The sequence below is a fragment of the Eriocheir sinensis genome, chromosome 50, assembly GCF_024679095.1.
Source record: "Eriocheir sinensis breed Jianghai 21 chromosome 50, ASM2467909v1, whole genome shotgun sequence".
NCBI classification, from domain to species: Eukaryota; Metazoa; Arthropoda; class Malacostraca; order Decapoda; family Varunidae; genus Eriocheir; species Eriocheir sinensis.
Window position 1 is genome coordinate 9558193 of NC_066558.1, and position 25345 is coordinate 9583537.

Here is a 25345-nt window from a genome sequence, read left to right on the forward strand (position 1 = left end):
CAACTGAAGAATTGCCTCTAACTCTGCCCAATTGAAGAATCGCCCACCAGAGTGGTCTGGGGTGGCATTTGTTCAGTTGATCCCTAATATATTTTTCTTACCACATGTTTCATACCACTATGTAAACAAAGTCCTTAAACTTATTCTTATAAAAGCAAACTATGTTGACATTACACTATATTATCTTCCTGAAACTTCCTCAGAGATTTGGCCATGTAGAATATGACGAGATGCACAAATTAAATGGTGTGTCGGAAAAAAAGGTTGTCACTCCCAAATTATCTTACTGGTGTCCCTCTTTCAGTGCAAGGAGGAGCCATGCTTTCTGCCATCAAGGAGGCACTGGGCACCACAGTTTTGGAGGGCACAGGCAGGGGTGGTGGTGGCTGCATCAGTGAGGGCGAAGTGTACCACACAGATACAGGGAAGGTGTTTATAAAGAGGAATTCAAAAGAAAAGGTATGTACTGTTTTTCTGAAGATCTTGAGATGGGACTGAACATTTCATTGATATTCAATTGTTAAAGTAAGGTAAAGCTACCATAAGCAATCAGTATCTCAAAATATGTAGATCTCTTATGATGATTTACATACTAACATATGTTGATTTGGGTGGCATAAATTTTGTTTCCTCCAGATTATATTAACATGTTTATTTTCCTATTTTTCAAGGGGAGAGTATAAACTGTGTGCCTCTCCAAGTCCCCATTTACTGTCCATGTCTCACAGCCATAGAGTAAAACAGGGAGCACAAGGGACTTGAAGATCTGGATCTTTTTCCTTCTGCACAGGCATCAACAACACCATGGGCCAGGCCAATCCGCCGTAATACTTCCTTGCAAGACTCACTGCTTCACTACCAAGATACGTGCAACTTTCTGAGATCTCAATGTCCTCACCACATGCATGAGCAGACTGTACTGTTCTGTACTGTGTTTCATCATTGAAACAGTAAAAAATGCAGGAAGCAGGGACACCTGTTCCCAGACTCAACTCTCAACTGTCGGATGGGAGGAAACGGGGGATTACGTGAACAATATGTAATCCAACTTGTCTTGTTCTGCTCTTCCATGATGTTAGAGTAACACAGACAGCTTAGCTACTCTACATTCATTCATTCATCATTGACGCCTGCTCCTAGGAGCTCCTACCAGGGATGGCCACGCAGAAGAGTTTCCATCTCTCTCTATCCAGACACTCCTCCTTGCCTGCTCAAAGTTTTCAAGGATCTTTCACCCCTCTCCCCTTTTTTTTTTTTTCAACAAAGGAGACTGCCTCAAGGCACACAAAAGAAAACAATAACTTAAAAACCCGCTACTACTCGCTGCTCCCCCCCAAAAAATTAAAAGAGGTGGCCGAAAGAAAGATCAATTTCGGGAGGAGAGGTGTCCTGATACCCTCCTCTTGAAAGAGCTCAAGTCGTAGGCAGGAGGAAATACAGATGAAGGAAGATTGTTCCAGAGTTTACCAGCGTGGGGGATGAAAGAGTGAAGATGCTGGTTAACCCTGTATAAGGGGTTTGAACAGTATAGGATGAGCATGAGTAGAAAGTCGTGCAGTAGGGCCGTGGAGGGGGAGGCATGCAGTTAGCAAGTTCAGAAGAGCAGTCAGTATGGAAATATCGATAAAAGATAGAAAGAGGCAACATCAAGGAATTTAAGAGGTAGAAGACTATCAGTAGGAGGAGAGCTGATGAGACAAAGAGCCTTAGACACCACTCTGTCCAGAAGAGCTGTGTGAGTGGAGCCCCCCCCACACGTGAGATGCATACTCCATAATGAGGGCAGACAAGGCCTCTGTATATGGACAGCAACTGCACGGGGAGAAGAACTATGGAGATGATACAGAATGCCCAACTCGAGGAAGTTGATTTAGTTAGAGATAAGATATGAAGCTTCCAGTTGAGATTTTGAGTTCAGGATAGACTGAGGATGTTTAGTGTTAAAGAAGGACAGCTGAGTGCTGTTGATGAATATGGGATAGGTGTTTGGAAGATTGTGTTTAGTTCATAGGTGGAGAAATGGAGTTTTTGAGGCGTTGAAGGACACCAGGTTCCTTCTGTCCCAATCAGAAATGATAGCAAGGTCTGAGGTTAAACGTTATACAGCCTCCAGTCTGGAGTTGTGTACTTCCTGTTGTGATGGTCTTCTATTGAAAGAAGTTGAATAATGCAGAGTGGAGTCACGGCGATGAATGACAGGACAAACTCCTGCACCCTATCTCTCCATTTCACTGGAAAGCAGTACGAAACTCGTGGTTATGATGCGCGAAAGTCAGGATGGTAAGAATTTAAGACTAACTGTGAAACTTGAGGATTGCAAAACTCGGATAGCGCGAAACTCGAGAGGGTACTGTATACTACTGAGATATGTTAAACTTTCCGAGATCTCAATGTCCTCGCCACACACATGAACAGACTGTATTATGTCATCTAGCGCCTCCAAACACCTGCTCTTGGTCTTGGCCCAGGAGACCTGAAGTTCCAAGGGCTTCGCCTCCCCGTGCAGTGCCTCGAGAGCCATCACCAAATTTCCAGCTACTCCTCCAGGTTTACTGCATCATTGTTAAAACAAGGTCGATGACCCTAGTATTGCCAATGGATGCTCAATGACTCTGGTCCACAACTCTGCTCTAGTGCCCAGTCCATACAAGTGTTGAAAAGTTTATGGGCAAGGACACAGACCTGCCTTCTCCCACACAGGAATGAAGCTGGACATGCCCCCACACACACTTCACAGCACTCTCGTCCCAGAATACAGGCCAGTCAGCAAACCAGTAGCCCTTGCAGGAATCCCACGGAGTCACAGAAGATCCCAGAGTGTCTTGCAATGCACTGAGTGAACGTTTCTGAGATCGATATAGGCTGTCGAAAAGATGGGAGAGAATTACTGAATGAAACAAATAATGGTGCTGCAAGAGCGAGGTCTTCTGGTACCACATGTAAAACAATTTGTTTGGGTAGCGGTGGTCAAGTGGTAGCTACTGGACCGAACATTCGCCACGTGATGGACGACGCTGGTTCAATCACGCTACCACTCGGATTTTTCGGGTCACTGCTGAGTGGCTTAAACTACCCACATGCTGTCCTGAAGACCACCCATCAACCCGGACTCTAGAGGAAGCCGCCCGCTTAATCAAGCATTTAGTCTGGGGCAGCATGAGCCAATGCAAGATGGCGCAACTATAAACACTTGCCTGCGCCAGAACGGGCTGCCGACCATCAGGCCCCACCTGGAAGAAGCCTTGGGCCGACCATCAGGCCCCACTGGGAAGATGCCTACCGCGCAATAGGCAACACGTAAAAAAAAAAAAAAAAAAAATAGTATATTACCTAACCCAGTAGCTGCGGGATCATGTTTCTAACCATTAAAGAGCGGTGTCGACATTAGTTGACAGCTGGTGCCTGGCTCAAACCGTGAGTGTCAAGGTATATTTTCAATCAGCTGCGTGAAATTTAATTTGTTTATGCTAAAATAAAGCAAGCTTGTCATTTTTTTTCAACAATGCCTAACCATGCTCCCTTGACTAATTATTGGTCAGTGTATGCCTTGTGCTAGCTTTGAGAAGATGTCCGCTTGACATTCCACCTCTTCTCACCTTCCAGTGAATTACATCCACAGAATGGGGCCCTTTGACCTCACCACCCATTAACCCTTTCCTTGTGCTGCAGACACGACTGTCCCCTCAGGTGCAGTCGGCAGCCCATTGGGGGGTCTCTTTAACCTCTGTATCTCAAAAAACTATTTATCACAACTAAAACCAAAACACCATTGGAAAGAGGAGATCCAGATCTATAGGAGTCAGTTATGTATGCCTTCTTGCGAACGTACATGCACGTAGGGGGGGGTTTGAATGTTAACACTTACGTCGGTGCGTGTGGGATGATCAGCCATATTGAGGGAACTGCGGACATCTCTCCTTCAGATTCTGGCAAGGGAGTATTGCCAACTGCAATTTTTACAACTATTTGGTCAAAGAATCAGTCAGGTGATAGGTGCAGCTATGAAAAAATGCAGCTATATTGGACAAAAACATCTACCAGTTTCTCGTCTGAGATTTGCTACGCTGGGCTGATATGATTTTCCACCAAATTTAGTGAAGAACCCACTCAATTGGCAATCCTGTGTTGTGAGAATTAATGCTGGAACACTTTCATACGGGAGATTTGAGGTGGGTGGAGCTGCAGTAAGCCGCTTAGCACCACCAGCAATACACCTAACGCCGCCAAGTAGTGTTTAGCGGTGAAAGGGTTAAGAGCATCAGGAAGGCCTGGAGGTTTAGTTTTTTGAGTGTGTTTCACATAAATTGTATAAAAGTTATGATTTTTATTACTAAATCATAGAAGGAAAGTCTACTAGGGGTGGAAAACAGTTTATAATAATCTGTTTTAAGTGATCCTACTTTAATATTCCAGATCGCCTGCCAATGGTCAGATAGTCTTCAATGTAACATCAAAAGACAAGTGTGTATGTACTTTGCAATGACACTTCATTCAGTCATGAGTTAAGTAGGAGTGAAGGTATGAAAGGTTGAAGTGAGATATGTTTTTACCTGAATATTCCCATGTGGAAGGACATGTATGACAAAACAAGCCCACTCTTTAAGGGTTAAAGGCCCCTCTAACTGAGAAAAATAAGAAAAAAATCATCACTTATGCAAACCATTTCTGTAGTATTTACTGTTTACCACTGATGAGGTTTCAGGCTCCTGCTCCACTGTTGGTGCAGCTGGTAGGGCCACAACAATTATAAAGTTTGCAATAATAATCCTAGATGCATTTATTCTCAAACATCGTGAGTGAGTGAGTCTTAATTGATTTCATGAATAGTATCATAAATATCCATTGGTTCAGTTTTCATGTCTGATATTTTCGTTATAGTATCAATTAAATATCCAATGATTATTTCCAACTCACATTTATCTCTGAGTACAAACACTAATCAATAGCCATGTATATTCTATTCTAAATTTAACTTGTCGTCATTCTTGTGAATCGCTCTTCACTGTCGGGTTGCACCTCAGAATGTAGTGCATTGTACTGCCAGCTGCAGGCTCACTAAAAGTCAGCTCAGTCTTTATTCTCAACACCCTCAATTGTGTGTAAGAACTCATTGTGGTTTAAGATGGTCTTGTTTATTTTTTCCTTGGTCTCCTCTTTATGCACATTGCATTTCTTTGGTTTCATCTTTCCAACACTCCTGGTTCAATTTGCTCAACAGACCTAGTTTTTGAGCAGCCTCACCCTTGTGTTCTCATTATCAACGTTCATGACAATATTGACATGACAATATCATTCAATGCCTGGGAGACTTCATCCATCATATCTGTTGCCTTATTTTCCTGGGTAGAAGCCATTAACTAAGAGATTCTTCTTCACTTTCCTGCCTCTTCGCCACCTCAGCCCAGCTAGATCTAGAAGCATGTCAACAACTCATCCCAGCTCCTCATGCACATTCTCAGCCCTTGATTCAACCTTATCCTTAACCCGGTAGCAGCGGGGATCATGTTTATTAATGGTCCCCCCAAGTGAGAAAAATGAGAAAAAATCACCCCTCACACAAACCATTTAATAATATATAATAACCATAAATTTCCCCAGGAGGACTCCCTTCTGCTGCCGATTTGAGAGATGTCCTGATAACTCCTTGAACCTCCTTCTTATCAATTTCTGTAACATTTGCGGTCTTCATTCTAATTTTCATTCTGTGGAACACCATCTCTCCTCCTCTAAACCTCACCTTCTCTTCCTCACTGAAACACAGGTTGCTGAGGCTACTGACAGCAATCTCTTCTCTGTTCCCTCCTACTATCTCTATCCTAACTTTCAACTAAAGCTGATGTTGCGCCTTACATTTACGCGAACGACATCACTTGCTCCCGTGCCCACGAGCTTGACTCTTCTGAATTTTCCACCATCTGGCTAAGACTTCATTGTCATTCTATTACTAAATACATCTGTGCTGTTTATCTCTCACCTAACTCTACTAACTATGTTTTGTTTTTTTTACAACAAAGGAGACAGCTCAAGGGCACAAAAAAAAAAAACCAATAATAAAAAAAGGCCCGCTACTCGCTGCTCCCAAAAAAGAATTAAAAGAGGTAGCCGAAAAAAGGTCAATTTTGGAAGGCGAGGTGTTCTGATACCTCCTCTTGGAAAGAGTTCAAGTCGTAGGAAGGAGAAATACAGATGAAGGAAGATTGTTCCAGAGTTTACCAGCATGAGGGATGAAAACTGAAGATGCTACAATCCTGCATAAGGGGTTCGGAGTATAGGGATGAGCATGAGTAGAAAGTTGTTTGCCGCGGGGCCGCGGGAGGGGGGGAGGCATGCAGTTAGCAAGTTCAGAAGAGCAGTCAGCGTGGAAATATCGAGAGAAGATAGAAAGAGAGACAACATCATGGCGGAATTTAAGAGGTAGAAAACTATCAGTAGGAGGAGGAGCGCTGATGACACGAAGAATTTAGACTCCACCTGTCCAGAAAGGCCAGGAGGGAGCCCCCCACACGTGAGATGCATAATCCATAAGGAGGCGGACGTCTTCAAGATATGGATAGCAACTGCTGGGGAGAAGAACTGGCGGAGATGATACAGAACGCCAACCCCGAGGAGGCTGATTTAGCGAGAGAAGAGACGGAAGTTTCAGTGCTGAGATGTTGAGTTAAGGATAGACCGAGGATGTTCAGTGTTGAAGATGGTGATAGCTGAGTGTTGTCGAAGAATGGGGGATAGGTGTTTGGAAGATTGTGTCAAGTTGATAGGTGGAGAAACTGAGTTTTTGAGGCATTGAAGGCTTATACAAGGTTCCTTCTGGCCCAGTTGGAAATGATAGTGGTCTGAGGTTGCTCTGGCAGTCTCCAGTCTGGAGTCGCAATTCTGTTGGGATGGCCTTCTGTTGAAAGAAGTTGAATAATGCAGAGTGGAGTCACGGTTATGAGTGGACAGGACAGTTTGTTATGGAAAGAAGATCATTGATGAATAACAGGAAGAGAGTGGGTGATAGGACAGAGCCCTGTGGAACACCACGGTTATTCATCAGTGATCTTCTTTCCATAACAAACTGTCCTGTCCACTCATACGCCGACGACTCCACTCTGCATCTTCTACCTCTTAAATACTGTCGCGATGTTGCCTCTCTTTCTATCTTTTATCGATATTTCCACGCTGACTGCTCTTCTGAACTTGATAACTGCATGCCTCTCCCTCCTGCGCCCCGCTGCTAAACTAATGACATTCTACTCATGCTCATCCCCATACTGTCTAAACTCCTTATGCAATAGTTAACCAGCATCTTCACTCTTTCATCCTCACGCTGGTAAACTCTGGAACAATCTTCCTTCATCGGTATTTCCTCCAGCTTATAACCTCAACTTTTTCAAGAGGAGGGTATCAGACACCCTCCTCCCGAAATTGACCTTTCTTCGTCGCCTCATTTGATTCTTTTTTTTTAGGAGCAGCGAAAGTAGCGTTTTTTTTTTATTGTTTTTGTGTGCCCTTGAGCTGTCTCCATTGTTGTAAAAAATATATATATATATATATATATATATATATATATATATATATATATATATATATATATATATATATATATATATATATATATATATACAAGCATTTGTAAGCAGATTATGTACCATCTATTTGGTGTTTGAATCATAGCACAAATTTGTCCTGTCACTGCTACCGGGTTAAGCACAGATACAGGTAACTCCTCTATTTACGTGAGTATTGTGTCTTTGAAGAGGTCAGTAGAATCAAAAAAACAATAACGAATCAAACAAGAGGTAGGTTTCTATCGAAAAATAAATATTCACTTCATTCAGTGGAGAGAGAGAGAGAGAGAGAGAGAGAGAGAGAGAGAGAGAGAGAGAGAGAGAGAGAGAGAGAGAGAGAAAATCAATATCACAGAGATATCCACACACTCACTCACTCTCACACTCACTCTGCAGGAGAAAGTAATGAGGACACCATGAGCACTGGTAGTATTGGTAGAAGTGTACCAAACAGTCTGGTACCGGTACCGCATTGTATAGCTGGGTCCGCTAGAACTTGTACGCACTGTATTCTCTGCCCACCCTAATATGTGGGGGCAGCATGGGTACTGTATTGTTGTTCGAGTGGCGGCGGGAAGAACTGAGCTCAGCTGTGTACGCTGCGTCGGAGTCCAGTTGCATGAGACACCTGGTGGTCACCCATGAAACATCGTGTATAAGGAAAAATGTGTTAATTAAACATTTATTTGATTTTGGACCGTTATTTAAAAAACGCTAAACCAAAATCGTATAAATCGAGAGTTACCTGTATTTTTAGATAATTCTTGCTTGAATTTATCCAATTTTTCCACAATCCTGGTAGCCAGAGATGCTTTATGGAGGCATGGGGTGCATATCCAATTTATTTTGGGTATATTATTGTGCTTGATCCCAGTCAAATTAGCACACTTCACATGACACCGCCTAGGACACAAACAGCATCCAATCCATTTCTCACCTGAGAATTCCCCACAAACATAACACAAATCCTCAGTCCCTTGGCCCTGACAGCCATATCAAAACTTTCAGTGAGGAGCTAGATGCAACACATGTCCTCACCACAACCACTCACCACCAATGCATTTGTGATCAGTTTATGCATCATCGGTTTTGGGGTTTACACTCATAGCAAAAAATTTAGCCCCATTGCAGTGAACAGAAAAATTACAAAATAATGGCTCAAATTTCAACCTTTTCAGCCATAAAGGAGCATATAGTCTCCCAGTTGGGAGATTATGGACGCAGGTTTTGCTCCACCTTGACCGACATCCCAGCCCTCATTTAAGAGTGGTGCTACTGTGAGTGATTGACTGAGTCTCCAAATGCAAATTTACTGAATTCAAAGATGCCAAATGAGAGACATTAATTACTGTTTGTGTAAATGTGTTTAAAAAGATACAATGTTGGAGTGATGCATAATACATATAAATGACTGAACTTCCGAAAACTGTGCTGATGAGAATGTAGATTTATAGGTAAGTTTGTTCATGTTATCGAAAATTCTAAATTTGTATGTTAGTATACACAGGGAGTTTCCCCTCTACATAGTAAAAGCAAGTTTTTCCAGAGAAGCGTACAGTAAACTGTTTCTGTCTAATGTTAAAAACTTCATGGACAGGCACGGGAGATGTTTGATGGAGAATATGCAAGCTTGAAGGCATGATCAAGGATACAAACACTCAGCGCATGATCTTACCTCCACACCTGGTGTTGATAACCCAGCCGGGGAGCTGGTTATGTCATGGAGTACCTGGATATGCACTGCTGAGTAGCAAGGCAGGCCAGTTTGGAATGGCATCTTTGGCCAGGTGAGGAAGACCTCCTCCTCCTCCTCCTCCTCCTCCTCCTCCTCCTCCTCCTCCTCCTCCCTCCCCCTCCTCCTTCTGGCTATTTTGGTCTTGAGCTGGACTCTCTAGTGCCACATTCTTACTCCCTGTTCTGTGCTCATTGCCTGATCTACCCTCTTTGTTTTCTCTTGGCTGCTCCTGTCTGTGTGTATTTACCTAGTTGTATTTACCTCAGTTGTATTTTCATTTTAGTTGTAATTTTACAGGCCTGCTTTACGCTTCGTGTGGTCCCATCTCCATATCTATAATTATCCAACTTTTCCTTGAAGCCTGCACACCTCGCCGACATTAAGGTTTTTTCACTTAGTCTGTTCTGTTGTTGTTTGATTGTAAAAGCACCATAACTATGCAGTTGAAATTTTTTTTTTTTTAGAAAAGAGGAAACAAAAAAGCCCAGTGGCTCTTCAAATAGTGTTTGACAGGAGTCCAAAACAGATAGGCCATAGTCATTTTGGAAAGGTGTTGTAATACTCCTCTCTGAAAAAGTTTACTTCATAGGCAGGTTTGGGAAGTGTTTATTTACCTTGGTTGTATTTACCCATTGTTGTAGTTTTACAGGGCCTGGGCTTACTGCCAGGGTGGTCCCTGCTCCATATCTGTATTTGTACAACTTTTCCTTAAAGCTTTGCACACTTCTTCGCCAATACATCCTCTAAATATAGTCTGGTTCCAACCCTGTATATTTTTCAGTGAAGCTATATTTCTTTATGTCTCCTAGGCATCTTCCTTTCCTCAATTTTTTACTGTGTCCTCTTGTGCTCCTGGTGTTTATTCCTTCTTTTAGTAGTAACCCTCGTTATCACTTCTTACATTTTGCTCAATAATTTATAAATTTGTATTAGGGTCTCCCTTTTCTTTGTTCTAGTGTTGGTAGGCCCATTTCCTTCAATCTTTCTTTCATATGTCAATCATCCTCTCCAGCTCTCTGGAGCCATTTTGCTGCCATCCTTTGTATTTTCTTTTTTATGTGGTTCTTTCCTTATGGGAGAATTCAACCTCGCTTCTGCATATTCCCCAGTAATTTTGGTGAAATCATAGTGGCTAATTTTTTCATCATATCCTTATCTCATGTGGTGGAATGCTAACCCAAATTTCACCATACTTTACGATTTATCACCGGTAATATCCCATTAACATGACTCTCATAGGCTGTAGAGATTATCTTCATTGTCACTCCCAGATCTCTCTCTCCTTGAACTTTCTTTTTTAATATTTACTCCATCTCCATTTTATATGTCCCTAATTGGTCTCCTCACTTCACTTTTCCCATTTCCATTTTACATGACATTTCTTCACATTGAATTCCATCTCACCATTTAACACTTTTCCATACGGGGTGACGCCTGACGCTATATCAAGTGAAGCGCCAGGCATATACCTATTTACGCCTCACGTTGGTTTCACATAATTACATTTTGTTTTAGTTGTTGCCATAAGAGTGATCTCAGTATTCTTTCTGGTTGTGTTTAGGAACTCCGTAGATATTGCCTTTTGAGTTCCTATTTTGCTCTACCTGAGAATGTTTCTGCTTCTGCTTATTTTATGGTAAACTATCTCTCTCCGCATCATAGCACTTTCTCCCGGCAAGATCATAAATTATTTTCCGCATCATCAATTAAATTACTTACAAATTGAAACAACAGGTATTGACTTGTCAGGTAAAACCAATTTGATCGCGAATTGGTTGAGCAAACAGACAGAGTAGTGGATTGATTTGATTTAACTCAGAGTGGCGCCTGCCTCACTAGTTGCGGTATGTCCCTTGTAGTTTCGAAGTTCTTGCCCTCCAGTGCTCTTTCTATTATCGGCGCATCAACGGATGTTAGACCCAATAACCGCGACAGCCAGTAAATTTGCAGCACGGCACAAAGATTGGTAACTCGTACTCACTGATTGATAGTAATAGCCCAAAGAGGGATTCAAAATTAGCTAGCTTTGGTCGGAGATGGAGATGCCCTTTAACGTGAGACAAGTGCTATTCCTGTTCAAGTTGAACGAGGGAATAAAAAGTTTGATTACTAAATGCCAAGAACCTGGGCGCAAACTCTGTGCCGCTTCAATGGGCCAAGGACTTAGGGGTCAAATCGCTATCAAACCTCAAATTTCAAAGCAGCAATGTATCGATGGCAAAATAGTAAAGTTGTAAACAGAATAAGTTAAGCCATTAAAAGAAACTTTTATTAAGAATAAAGATGTAATAATTTCTACCCACAATGTTTAGTCAGACCCCTACTGAATATGCGTGTACAGTTTTGGTCTCCCCAGCACAGAATAAAATAACATAGGTTAGCCATTGAAAGAAACTTTTTATTTCAGAATAAAGATGTATTACCTCAGCTTCACAACAGTTTAGTCAGACCTCACTTCTGAATATGCGGCGTTTGGTCTCCTACCATGCAAAGGATATTGCTAAATTAGATAGGTCAAAGGCCGGGTAACGCTAGTAACGTAAAATTATCCTTCCTTTCAAGTAACAAATCCTACAATAAGAAAGGCTTTCACCCTTAACATGTTCTCCTTGAGAAATCGGCCTCCGGGAGGAAAAACTGATCGTTTCTAAAATACTTAATGGTTTCACTTAATCGTAGACAGATCAACATTGTTTATGATCGATGACACTTATAAGTGACGAGTGAACAAATGGGCGAAACTCAGATGTAGACAAGTAAATCTAGACTGCACCCAAATTTTTTCTTCACCAACGCCATTGTATTGCGAGAATGTGAATAAGCTCCCATCATCATGGGTCCAGTGTAACACGATTGACTGTTCAAAAGTTCAGCCTGGACCGTCATTTCCTTCAACTTAATATCAATATCTGAGAGAAAATGCAATGTTTTGGAGTCTTCTGACTAATGTAAAATCACTTAGAGAGCTTACAGACCACTGTCTGGACCATAAATGTGGTCTGATTATGCCTCAAGCCCGCTTATTTATCTTCTCTCAGTTGTTGTTCAATTATTTTGAGGACTACATTTGCTTTTCATTTTCAAACTTCCATGTCTTTATTTCCCACACTTCCTCTCTAAACCTTTGTTCCTTTTTGCTCACTATCCTTTTCAGATTCTCATTTCCTTCTTGCCACTTCACTCGATTTTTCAGATTTTGCCAATTTCTCCTTCAGCTCTTCACTTTCTTGAATCAGTTGTTTTCCCTGTCTCCAACCTGTGAGACGAGATTCTTCATGCTTTGAGGTCTCTCTGAGATTCTCTGCTCTGTAGTTCCTCTTCGTCCCTGCCTCAACTAATTCCAATCCACTTGTCTAGTTTCCTTTCCGTATAGCAACATTCTTATATATATAGTATTTAATTCTTGCTAGCAAATCCAGAAGAAACAGGCTAATACCTTCCGCCTTCGCTTCCGCCTTTCACTGCTCCCTATATCCATCCTTCGCTTCTTTCCTCGTGCTCCATATCCTCTTCTTCTTGGTGTTGTCCATCTAAATAATCCTCCCTCCCATTCACCTTTTACAAACTGGTCAATACTGTAGACGAGCCCAACACAATACGTATTTCCAGGTCCCACACCACCACAAACAGGTAGCGATGAACAGCTGATCCAAGCTTGGATGGTCACCCATACGCCTGTCTTCCAATCTGCCTGGTCTGTGTGTGTGTGTGTGTGTGTGTGTGTGTGTGTGTGGGTGTGTGTGTGTGTGTGTGTGAGTGTGTGTGTGTGTGTAAAAGCCATTGCCGCTTATTGCCGTAGGCTTTCTTCAGGGCCTGTGGTTTGCCTCAAGCCCCACATGGCACAGGCAATTTTATAGTGGCACCATTTATTCTTGGCTATGCTGCCCCCTGTAACTCATTCTTGATTCACTTGGACGTTTCTTCTAGAGTCCGGGTTGATGGGTGGTCTTCAGGACACCGTGTGGGTATTCTTAGGCCACCGATGGTGACTGAAAGATCCCAGGTTGTAGCGTGGGGATTCGAACCTGTCATCCAGCACACAGTGAATGCAGGCCTGCACGCCAACCACTCAGCCACCGCCACCCCTTGTGTGTATGTGTATTTACCTAGTTGTAGAGCAGGGAGAGGAGCTACGCCCAACTGTCCCATCTCTGAATCTACTGAACCAACTTGGTCCTAAATTCATGAATCGCCTTTATGGACCACATCTTTTTCCAGACTGTTCCAGGCCTTCACCAGTCTTTGTGGAAAGCTGTTCTTTGTCTCTTCCTTTTTCATCTTCCTCCATGACCTCTTGATTCTCTTGCATCCTGTATTATTAGATCTTTTCTAGTCCACTTTTTCCATCCCACTCAGTACCCTTTATACTACTATCAGATCCCTCTCTCCTCCTCTGTTCCAGTGACAGTAGGTTCAACTGCTTCAATCTCTATTCTTATGTTAAATCTCTTAGTCCTTGAACCAGCTTTGTTGCTGCCCTCTGAATCCTCTCTACTTTCCCTGTAATTGACTTTGGTCACCACACAAGAAAAAGGATATAAGGAAAGATAATATATTCAGAGAAACATATAGTTGTAAAATATTAGAGTGGCATTTCAATTTAGATGGGGACATGATGAAGAAAATAATAACAACTTGATTAGACCAAGGTTAGAGTAAGCAGTGGTTGTTTGGTCACCACACAGGAAAAGGATACTGTATAAGGAAACTCGATGTGATTCAAAAGATTGCACTAAGATGGTACCAGAACTATCAAGTCTGTCATATGAGACTAGACTGGAGGAAGTGGGCCTAGCAATACTCAGAGAAAAGAGAAATAGGAGACCTGATTGCATTGTACAGGAATACAAGTGGAGTGGATGTTGGATAGAAATCATTTAATCAAGATGGAAGGGAGGAGGCAACTAAGAGGACACAGCATTAGACACTGATAAATGGGACTTGTTTGAAAGACATAAAGAAGTACACCTCCATACAGGAATTGTAGTGGCTGAAAACTTGCCCACTGTAATGTAAAGGAGAATATGTACGATGTATTGTAAAGATGAGTCAGTGTGCACCAGTATAACAGCCTGGGTTCGACCCCTGGCCAGCACAGGTTGAAAAATAAAAAAGGGGAGGAAGAGGAAAATAGTGACGCTAAGATTCCTCAACCTCACAGAGAGTGTACGGCTGGTTCGAATCCTGCTGTTCCCTCTCTGTAAGCTGCCACCAGGAGGTTGTAATATGGCACAACCCCCAAAGCCTGTAAGTGAGGAACGGCAGGTCTATGAACCAGGTGGGGCGGAACTAAACTAACTGTTTAGTCCCCAGACTCTCCCTGCCCTGGCAGGCCTGGCAACACTTGACTTTAACAACTGTCCCACCTGGTAGATAGTGTCCGTTGTTCCCCAGCTTACTATGGGTTGTTCCTTGAGGTAGATGGTATCCTCAGTCCCAAGTTTGGTAGTGTGGGGTCGTGGTTACTGGAGGTCGTGGTGGGGAGATTGCGAGACTGCACTGTAGGCTAGGAAGGCTGTATGCATTAATACAGGACATAGGCAGAAGACAATTTATTGATTTGCTTCCCAAGTTTCCTTCCCCCTAACAATAATCCTCACTCCCGATGGGAGTGTAGCATGTTTTGGTTAATACAAAATTACATTTAAATACACAGTTCAAAATATCCACCAAAAAAAAGAAAAAAAAACCCTACCTAATAGTATGACTGAGGCTATGGAGCTGGAGTCACAGGCGTAAGCCTCTTCCAGAAAAAGTCGTCTATGGGTCTCTGGTTCTAACCATATCCTCACTAGACGAAGGAAGTGTAGCATGTTTTGTTTACAAACGTGAAAACCTTTCTTCTAATCCCTAACATTCTTATCGATAAATGCTACACACCAGATAGATGAACCCGTGTCGGGATATATCACAGGGCTACCGCCCGATTGGCTAGACACTCCGATTTCAACTTCCTGCACCGGCGTGCACACACACAAAAAAAAAACACTCATGACAAAAGTAGGAAGAGAAGGGTGAGTATGAGAGAAAGATCAGACTGTTACAGCTAAAGGGGGGGTGAGGTCACTGTTTGCCCCTCGTCCACCAAGCGGATGCCCCTTACCCGTTTTACACAATTTCCTTGGCTTTGGGGAGGCCTGAGAGCTACACTATATGCTGTTGTGCCGTGCCTAAATGGGGGGTTTCGGAGCCGTTTCTACTCATATCACCAGCCTGCTGATCTCGGGGGCGGCAGGGACTGGACTGGCTCGCCCTTATCTTGGCTCAATTCAGGCACTCATGACTGAGGGCATGACCCTTGTTCACCACTGGCGTCTGGGTCCATTCTCGACTCTCAATGGGGGCGGCTTCAAGATGGCGGGCCACTCGCCTGGCCTAACCCTGGGACACCAGCCTTCAGCTGTCTTGCGCCCTCACCTGTGCCGTGGAAGGTTAAGTCCCGAGTGAATCACTAATGAACGCCCGGCTAGGGCTATCTCTCACTCCCAGACACTCAGGACTCTAGCGCAGCGGTGAGCTTACCTGTGCTGTGGAAGGTTAAGTCACGAATGAATCTCGTCAGGCCGAGCGGTCAACTCGTGACCTTTCCCCTGACGTGGCCACCTCAAGGTTCCAACACTTTTCCTTCTCGCCTTTCAGCTTGGCACATTAATCTATCCCTCCTCTGCCTTTCTGAGGTTGTCTTTTTGTATGTTAATTCTAAACTTAATTTTCCCTTATTTTCTAGTAACGTATAAATATATATACAAAAATATACATGCGTGCGAGTGGATTCATATCAGGGGTGCCAACTCAAGTTGTGGTTTGTATTTCTCGTTCTCTTCCCTTACCGACTTATGACATATTAACCTCTACGGGTATTGTTTCGGCTGAGGAGAAACTGGATCCGGTAAATAGCCATGGCCATGTACAAGGGATTATTCCCAATTTTCCCAGTTGGCTTTTAACTGGCTTCTGCGGTGTTGGTATGCCGGCAGGTACGTTACACCAGTACTGTATTACCCCTCCCTTCCTCCCCCTCCCCGTCTTTCCAGACAGGTGGCTAGACACGTGTCTGTAACGCTGTTTCAGTTGGTTTCATCCTTAGTAAAGTAAAATACTTTTTTATCTGCTAAATTTTGCTCACCAAGTGAGTATTCAGTTAAAAGATTGATTCCCTCCCCCCCCTCTCCCTCAGCCTTGTTACTTATTTAATAGTTCCCAAGTTATTATAATTCAATACTTACCTTCCCCCTAACGCCTGCATTCTAACACATTTAGTCCGGCTGTTCTCGCCAACTTCCTTCCTGCCGCCTGAGAGCATTACTCTCTCTCTGGCTGTGGTAAGTTAAGGAGTGCACCCCTGTTATCCTCTCTACCCCCTCAAATATTACGTGTGTTTATAATCCCTCCCCTTCTTGTTCATAATCAGGTATATCTTGGCATATATACTGTAATGTGCTTTTTGTTAATGAGACTCTCTGGCCACAGTAAGGCTGCGGTAAGGGCTGGTTGTGACTTGTTCTGGCGTTCTGCCAGTCTTATGTCCGCACACACAGTGATGGGGGAACTGGAAGAGAGGAAAGCAATAGGATCGGATGGAGTCTATATATATATTGAAAGAATGCAGAAATGAGCTGGTTGGACCGGTATATTATATCATTAAATGCTCAATAACAACTGGCGAAGTGCTGAAGGAGTGGCGGAGGGCCGAAGTGGTCCCCATATACAAAAGTGGCCAAAATTGGAATATGCAGAGGCGGTGTGGTCTCCCCATAAGAAGAAATACATAAAAAGACTGGAAAGAATACAAAGGATGGCAACAAAAATGGTTCCAAAGCTGGAGGGATTGACATATGAAGAAAGATTGAAGGAAATGGGCCTACCAACACTAGAACAAAGAAGAGAAAGGGGAGACCTAATACAAATTTATAAATTATTGAGCAAAATGTAAGAAGTAGATAATGAGGAGTTACTACTAAAAGAAGGAATAAACACCAGGAGCACAAGAGGACACAGTAAAAAATTGAGGAAAGGAAGATGTTTCAGAGACATAAAGAAATATAGCTTCCTGCAAAAAAATATATAGGGTTGGAACAGACTAAGTGAGGATGTATTGGCGAAGTGTGCAAGCTTTAAGGAAAAGTCGGACAAATACGGATGCGAGACGGGACCACAGCGTAAGCCCAGGCCCTGTAAAACTACAACTAGGTAAATACAACCAGGTAAATACAAACACTTCCCAAGCCCCCTTGTACCCCAATTAATCAGCAGTTTGTAATCGTTTGTTCATGACCTTGTGAGCAGATCCATAGGCCCTTCAAGGTAATTCAGCATAAGTTAAAGTGTCTCCAGGCAAGATTAGGTCAATAATATCTTGCATTAATACTTAGTTTGTAAGTTGATCTTAGTAAACCACTAATTATATTGTTTTCTCAATTACCCCTTTCCTTAGTAGTTTAAAGTTACAGTAGATTGGCCGGACGGCAAACTGAAAATTAGTTACCTCATGTCCTCCCATAATAGGTTTTCACGCTACCCAAGAACTCTCTACAATCACCTAGCATGATTGACTTTGTCAAGTTTTATTTCTGTCTTTCTCCCCATTGCATTGAGCTGTTGATCGATAAACAGATCTTTCAGGGTGGTGGCAGCCTACCAATAACACAGTCACACAGGAGTTTAGTTTATTCAACTTAATTTTCAGTGTCCATTTCTTTCAGACTAGTCTGTATGCCCCCAGGGCATTACAGAGTGTGGATACATGGAATGGACTAAGCAAAGACATTGTTGAAGTGGGCAATGTCCATAAAATGAAGGAAAAGTTGGACAAATATAGATAGGGAGACAGGATTATCCTAGCTTGAGTTGAGGCCTTGTGCACTACAAATAATGTAAATACACACACACACACACACACACACACACACACACACACACACACACACACACACACACACACACACTTTCCTCTTCACAATCAGTGCAGATTTTTTTTTTTTTTCTATAAGAGGAGGGGCATGGAACAGGCTTACACCCTCCATATATTGCCGTGATTTACACATGATGTATTTCTTTATATGTAAACTTATTATTCATTGAAGCGTAACGTATATGCATAATGAATATGGGCTTTATCATTGAAAGACCACTCTGCCTTACAGGTTACATCTCCATAACCTCAAAGCCAAGGAACAGGCCACAGGGGGCAGAGTGGGCAGTGCCTCCCCCAGCTATGTGGAAGAGTTTGGCTTTCCAGTTAACACTAGTTGTGGCTACCTCTCCCAGGACAACACATGGAACAAGGACTGGCTGGTGAGAATCTGATTTTTATGAAAAATATCTAGTATCTGTCTCAGGGATGATGTCATGAACATGATTACCGTATAGCAACAGCTGCCTAGCGGGAACAGACACAATGTTTTATTAGGCCATGCTATGGCATGCTCTCTTGTCATACTCTCACTTACTGGAGATTAAGAATACAGTAAAACTTCGCCATTTGCGCGGCCTTAATTTGCGGCCATCATCCCACCATTTGCACAGGTGGTCTTGCCATTTGCGCATCTCGCCGCTATGGTAACGGCGTCTCGCTGGCAGCAAAATGGTGTCTGCTGATCTTCTGAGGACGCTTACCAGCTGTTCTGGCAGCAAAATGGCGTCCGCTACAGCTGTCTACCACCCGCGCGCCCTCTGCCGCCAGTGAATAACACTGCCAACGTACACAAAATGTCGTTTCCCGCCATAACCCGATTGCCTCTCCTCGTCTCGTGTTGACTGCTATTATTTGATGTTTTCTGCCTCACCTTTGCACCACCATCACGCTACACACAGCGCCATCGAAGCCTAAGCCCCGGAAGAACCCAATGATGACCATAGCACAGGTGGAAGTGATTAAGAAGGTGGACAGTGGAAGAAAAAAGCGAGCGATTGGCCGTGATTATGACGTGTTTCCTGCCAGCAGAATTTTTTTTTTTTTTTTTTTTTTTTTTTTGCTGGTCGTTTTTTTTTGTTTTTGGGCCGTGACCGCCCATATGTATTTTTCCCTATAGGGTACTAAGTTTGCCATTTGCGCATTCGCCATATGCGCATCTTTAGACCTCCCATATGTGTGCAAATGGTGAGATATATATATATATATATATATATATATATATATATATATATATATATATATATATATATATATATATATATATAGATATATATATATATACAGTAGAGCCCCATTTAGCGCGAGAATTAGGTGGATGAACGCAGTCGCGCTAACTGAATTCGCGCTAATTGAATAAAGTAACCAATATGAAAAAAATTATTTGGTGCACATGTGGGTCTGACTTTTGGGTTTGATAATTACTCAAAATAATCACTCACATTAAAAAACTACGATTGGCTGTGCTCTGAAAACAAGCTTGTTATTAGCTGTGAGTCCGATGACGTAATCGACTGAGATTTCACGTTCATTGACATCGCTGCATTGGGGCATTATAACACTGGCCGTTTTCTTATAACCGTTGTGGCTAATGGAAACGCCTGTGCCCCATCCGGGAGCGAGTTGTCGGTTCACCGTAACCTGGTGTCACACTGAGCCCTTTTCACCACCGTGTTGGCGGCAGCTGGGACAACCGGCATATCCAAATTTTCTGGGTGTGCATCACACGGCCAAGGTCAGTTGTCCGTATCTACATCCTTCTTCTTCTTTTGACCCATGGCGCATTGTATCGCCCTTAGGTCCTCCTCTCGTTCCTCTTTCTTCTTTTCACTTATACACACTTTTCTTTTCAGTATTACAACGTAAACAAAGCACTTGCCCCGTATCAACATGGCGTACTCTGCTAAAGTAAGCGCTCTCGTGGCTTGTGCCACGCATCATGGTGGCTTGGCGCAATTTTCAAAATTCAGTCGTGGTGGCTGCTCGCGCTAACTGAGGCTTTCGCGCTAATTATTTTTTTCTTGGTAGATGGTGGCTCGCGCTAATTGCGGTTCGCGCTAATTGATCTTGCGCTAAGTGGGGGTCTACTGTATATATATATATATATATATATATATATATATATATATCTATATATATATATATATATATGCTCAGTAGCGTAGTAAGGGGGGGACGGTCCGCCCCGGGTGACAGCTTGAGGGGGGTGCCATGATACAGGCTCTAGTCTAATGGCTAAATTCAGTGACGTAGCTAAGGGAAGGGGTCATATAAGAAGACGCCCCCCAGGCCCCAACAAAGGGGCCCGCCGCCGCCCCAAATGGTCCATTTGGGAGCCCCCATTTGTTGCCATACTCATATATAGAAGCTAGTGTGGGGGGGAGCCCCACACCTAGACAAGACCCCCAGGCCCCAGCCCCCCAGATCTCCAGCTATGCCGGCATATACAATGCCGCTGTGGATAATGATGGATTTTTGATTACCCAGCTCCAGCCACGCGTGATACCATGAGTGACGGTACCTAATTGTGTTTCATATGATTGCAGCAGATGAATTGCTTTGTTTCTAGCAAATATGTTATTTACTATAAAGAACATATTTTTGCATAATGTTGAAGCTTTTTTTTTTTTTTTTTTCTTAAAACAAAGGAGGCAGCTCAAGGGCACACAAAAAAAGAAAACAATAATAAAAAAAAGCCCGCTACTTGCTGCTCCTAAAAAAGAAACAAAAGAGGTGGCCGAAAGCAAAGTCAAGAAGCTAAAGAACTGTACTTTATCATGTGATGTTAAAAAACTTGAATGTAAATGTTTGTTGTAGCATGAATCTCGCTGAACGGTATCGTAGGTAGGTGAGAGGGGAGACGCCTGAGTGCGTGACGGAAACAAAACAAGCTCGTGATGGAAACATCTTCTTTTGTATTATTATCATAATAATAATAATAATAATAATAATAATAATAATAATTATTAATATTATTTTTATTATTATTATTATTATTATTATCTTAATTTATGTTATTATTTTATGTAGAACACCAATATTGTTGTTAAGTGACTGAAGTATCATGCAGATATATAATAATAATGACAATAATGATTAAAAGAAAAAGGAGAAGAAGAATTATAATAATGAGAACGATGATGATAATAATAATAGTCAGCCAGTTTTTTTCTGCTTTTCAGTGGTTGTCTCAGAATTTGTCTGGCTGGAATAGTAAGCAATGTATGGGGATGAAATAATAATAATAATAGCCTTATAAATTAAGGTAGGGCATTCAAATGTTAAATCAAAACCATGAAAAAAAATAAATATATATATATATATATATATATATATATATATATATATATATATATATATATATATATATATATATATATATATATATATATAGTCGTCCTCAAATAGTACAGGGTTAGGGACCCAGGATCCCGTACTATTCAAAATCCGTATAAAATTAACGCCCCTTTGAAACACACCTGGCAGCGTTTGAGAGAGGAATCGACTCGAATGCTCTCCAACGTGTGACGCGGCAGCACGAGTTCTAACTCAGCACGTCCGCTGGCTCCCGGCTTTGAGAGACGGAGCGCCCCATGCTGTGATGACGTCATCAGCAAATATGGCGGCCCAAACAAACACATATAAGTGTTTCCACTGCATTTCACCTCTCTGGGCCACCATAACCACTGCAGCTTCCTTTTCATCTTCTGTTGTAAGGAGTTCGTCAGCCGGGACAGCTAGTAATGCATGTTAAATGTCGCCAGGAAGATCAGCGTACGACATTTTGCTGCGAGTGAGACTCTGTTACCATAGCAATGATGAGGCGAAGTAAAAGGACGACCTTTATCTCAACTCTTGCAGCGCTCATGGAGCACTGGCAGTTACTGCGGCAATGGAGTAAGCCGTTTCAAAGGCTGTAGTTAGGACCGAAAGGGACAACTACCTCCCGAACCAAGACCAAGACCAAGATGATAGATACATCGAACACTGCCTCATGCACATGATATGCTTTCCTACAGCAACGTAACTCATCCCAAAACGTAACTTCTCCTAAATCTGAATTCTTCTGCAAGGTGAACACCTATCTCGAACGCTTTGGGGTGCTTTCAACAGGTGTTTTGGTAGAACAGTGTTGCCACTCACGCCATGGCTACTTGGTGCGACGAGCGGGAAATTTTAAACTCCTTAAAAAAAGTCTTCCATGACAATCCGTATAAAACCGAAACCATACTATTTATATATATATATATATATATATATATATATATATATATATATATATATATATATATATATATATATATATATATATATATATATATATATATATATATATATATATATATATATATATATATATATTTATATATATATATATATATATATATATATATATATATATATATATATATATATATATATATATATATATATAAATAGGCACGTAGTAAGTCAGTATGGCTGTCACGCCATGCCATAGGGCCTGAGTGCTGCACCGTGCACACTGGTGACTGGAGGCTGTAATAATTATGAACGCCTGTTGCTGGAAGGTAGGGTCGTTTTTAGCAACCTTTAGTACATAGATGCTGCCTACAATTGGCTGGCAGTTCTGAATAAACGCTTGTGATCCACGTGGTGTTGTCTGCTAATGTAAGGGTGGTTGGTCGCGGTCACCCGTGTACAGTTGACACACCTATAGCTTCTGGTAGTTTTCTCTGTGTTATGGTATAATCTGCTAACTGTTTCTGTTATTTATCATCAAATCATTAACATCATGATTGACTTTTCAATGCCTTGTGAACATAAACTGCCGCCGCAATTGCAAAATAGCTCGCAGAGAGAGTCAACTTGCTTACTGCTTCCATATTTCCCTCACTGCTCACAAAGACCTCATGTGGACAAAAAAGAACAAATCCAGGCAAATTAACACTTTTAATGCTGTGTATTCCCACAGCGCGCATGCGAGGTGGACAGCAGAATGACTAATTTCAGCAGGAAGATATTTCTTGCAACACCGGCCAGTGTAGTGGACCTTCTTCTTCTTTTGACCTGTAATGCTTTGTATCGCTTCTTAGGTCTTCCTTCACACTTTTATACTTTACAACATGTATTTGGTCGTTTTCATAGTCATTTTGTTTGTATTGATCGTTATTAGTGGCGGCGATTGCCACTATAGTATTTCCACGTGAAACTGGCCGATGGGTAGTGATGTGATGTGATGGTGTCGGAGGTATTGCCTTTACAACGGTACCTTGTGGCGGCTGCGGGGTTAGCCACGCCCCGCACCTTACCACACACTCTCAATACCTGTCGCTTTCTCTGCAGCGACCACTACCCCATAGGCCAATTTCACGTGGAAAACTATAGCGTCGATCACCGCCATTGGTAACGCTCAAAACAAACAAAACGACTGTGAAAGCGGCCCTTATTTACTTCACAGTGCGCACTTATACACTTCACCCTGAACTTAGGTGTTTTTCTGTTCTTTTCTTTCCCTGATTTTGTTTTTCTATGCCCTTTTGCTATTTTCCACTGTTACTTTTCACCGTCGCTGCCATGCATTACAGGCCAAAAGAAGAAAAGGAAAACATCACTGGGAGATCTACAATTTTCATAGACTTGAGAAAAAAGTTTTTTGGACTGTGGTTCCACAGCACGGGGTGTTCTCTTATCTTGTCAATCAAGTAGTAAGCTAAGCAGCTCTGCCAGTCCATTTTACGAGTCTCTTGGTGGGCCATCTTCCGCTGCTCCTCACTCCTCAGCCACTGCCGTCGTCTGTTTGTTTACATACAGCCGTGAGGTACCCACGCTCGTACCCACCACCGTTTTCCATTCATACGGACTACCAACAACTCACTCCCGGTTTGGCATACGGGCAACCGCGGTTGCCCATAGCCCCAATGATTGGACACCGCCTTTAAAGGCAGCACGCATGACGCCAACGGTAGGTAGACGTGACCCGTACATATCAAAGAAGCACGAAACTCGTGGCGGTAATGCGCGAAAGCTGTGATGATAAGAATTTAGGACTAAGGGCTAAACTCGAGGATCGCGAACTCGATAGCATATATATATATATATATATATATATATATATATATATATATATATATATATATATATATATATATATTCAGTACCCTCTCGAGTTTACCTGAGAGGGGGTGCAAAATTATGCTCTGCCCTGGGTACCAAATACTCTAGGAACGCCTCTGTATATACTCTTGCACATTGGCACAAATCACCAACGACTGCGGGCTACGTCTCCAGGCATTGTTAGACACTAGAAACATACACCACAACACGAAATCTCGGAGCAACACAAAGTTGGCGGCCTGCCAACTGCATCGTGACGTCATAACCAGTCAGCACCCGTTTCCAGGTCAAGTGATTTTTCCTCAACTTTAATCCATATTTTATACCACATTTACTATTTTACATGAAGAAAAAATAGTACCATAGCTGAATTTAGGGCGTATTTTATCCATACAGACAGAATTTAAAATAGATATGTTGACCGGAAACATGTCCATTACCTAGTTTTGAGCCACAGGCCTTCAAAGTCATGCATAGCAGAAACATAATGAAAACCACACATAGCAATATCATCATACATCAATAGAAAGTTTTCAGCTAGACAAATTTAATGGAATCAGTGTTTATGTGAAATTGTGTTAATTTAAGAAAAAACACAAAGAAACACTTAAGGGTGTTTTTTTATGAATGCATGTTTATTACGTAAAGTGGGGTGACTTCGGACTTGTGGATGACTTTGGACATTTCCGGATAAAAAGTTATTAAATTATAGTACAGTAATCCCTCGCCATATCGCGGTTCACTTATCGCTGTCTTGCTTTATCGCGGATTTTTAAATTGTATCGTATCGCGGATTTTTCGCTATATCGCTGGATTTTGCGTTATAATAAGCATTTTCTAGCCTAAAAAATGAAAATCATATAAATCAACGTAATTAGGAACACACCTAAATAAGCACCTATGTCACCCACCTATTATTTATTTTTCCATCGCAGCCTATTGCGCCGTAAGTCTTTTCCCCGGTTCACTCCTCCCCCACTGCCTTTCTTTCTTCTCCCTCTCCGTCCCTGTATTTTTCTCATTCCTTCTCATTTCTTTCTTCTTTTCCTTTCA

The 25345-nt window shown here is 42.2% G+C and overlaps 1 protein-coding gene across 1 annotated transcript in view; it reads left to right on the forward strand.

Moving 5' to 3' along the window:
- Positions 1-303: 303 nt before the first annotated feature.
- LOC126982042 (ketosamine-3-kinase-like) overlaps positions 304-25345 on the forward strand; it is a 130730-nt gene continuing 105688 nt past the window's right edge. Inside the window, exons 1-3 of the mRNA XM_050833760.1 lie at positions 304-459; positions 9148-9186; positions 18412-18579. Of these exons, the coding sequence (XP_050689717.1) occupies positions 319-459; positions 9148-9186; positions 18412-18579 (348 nt within the window). The 5' untranslated portion in view covers positions 304-318. The remainder of the gene's footprint in view (positions 460-9147; positions 9187-18411; positions 18580-25345) is intronic.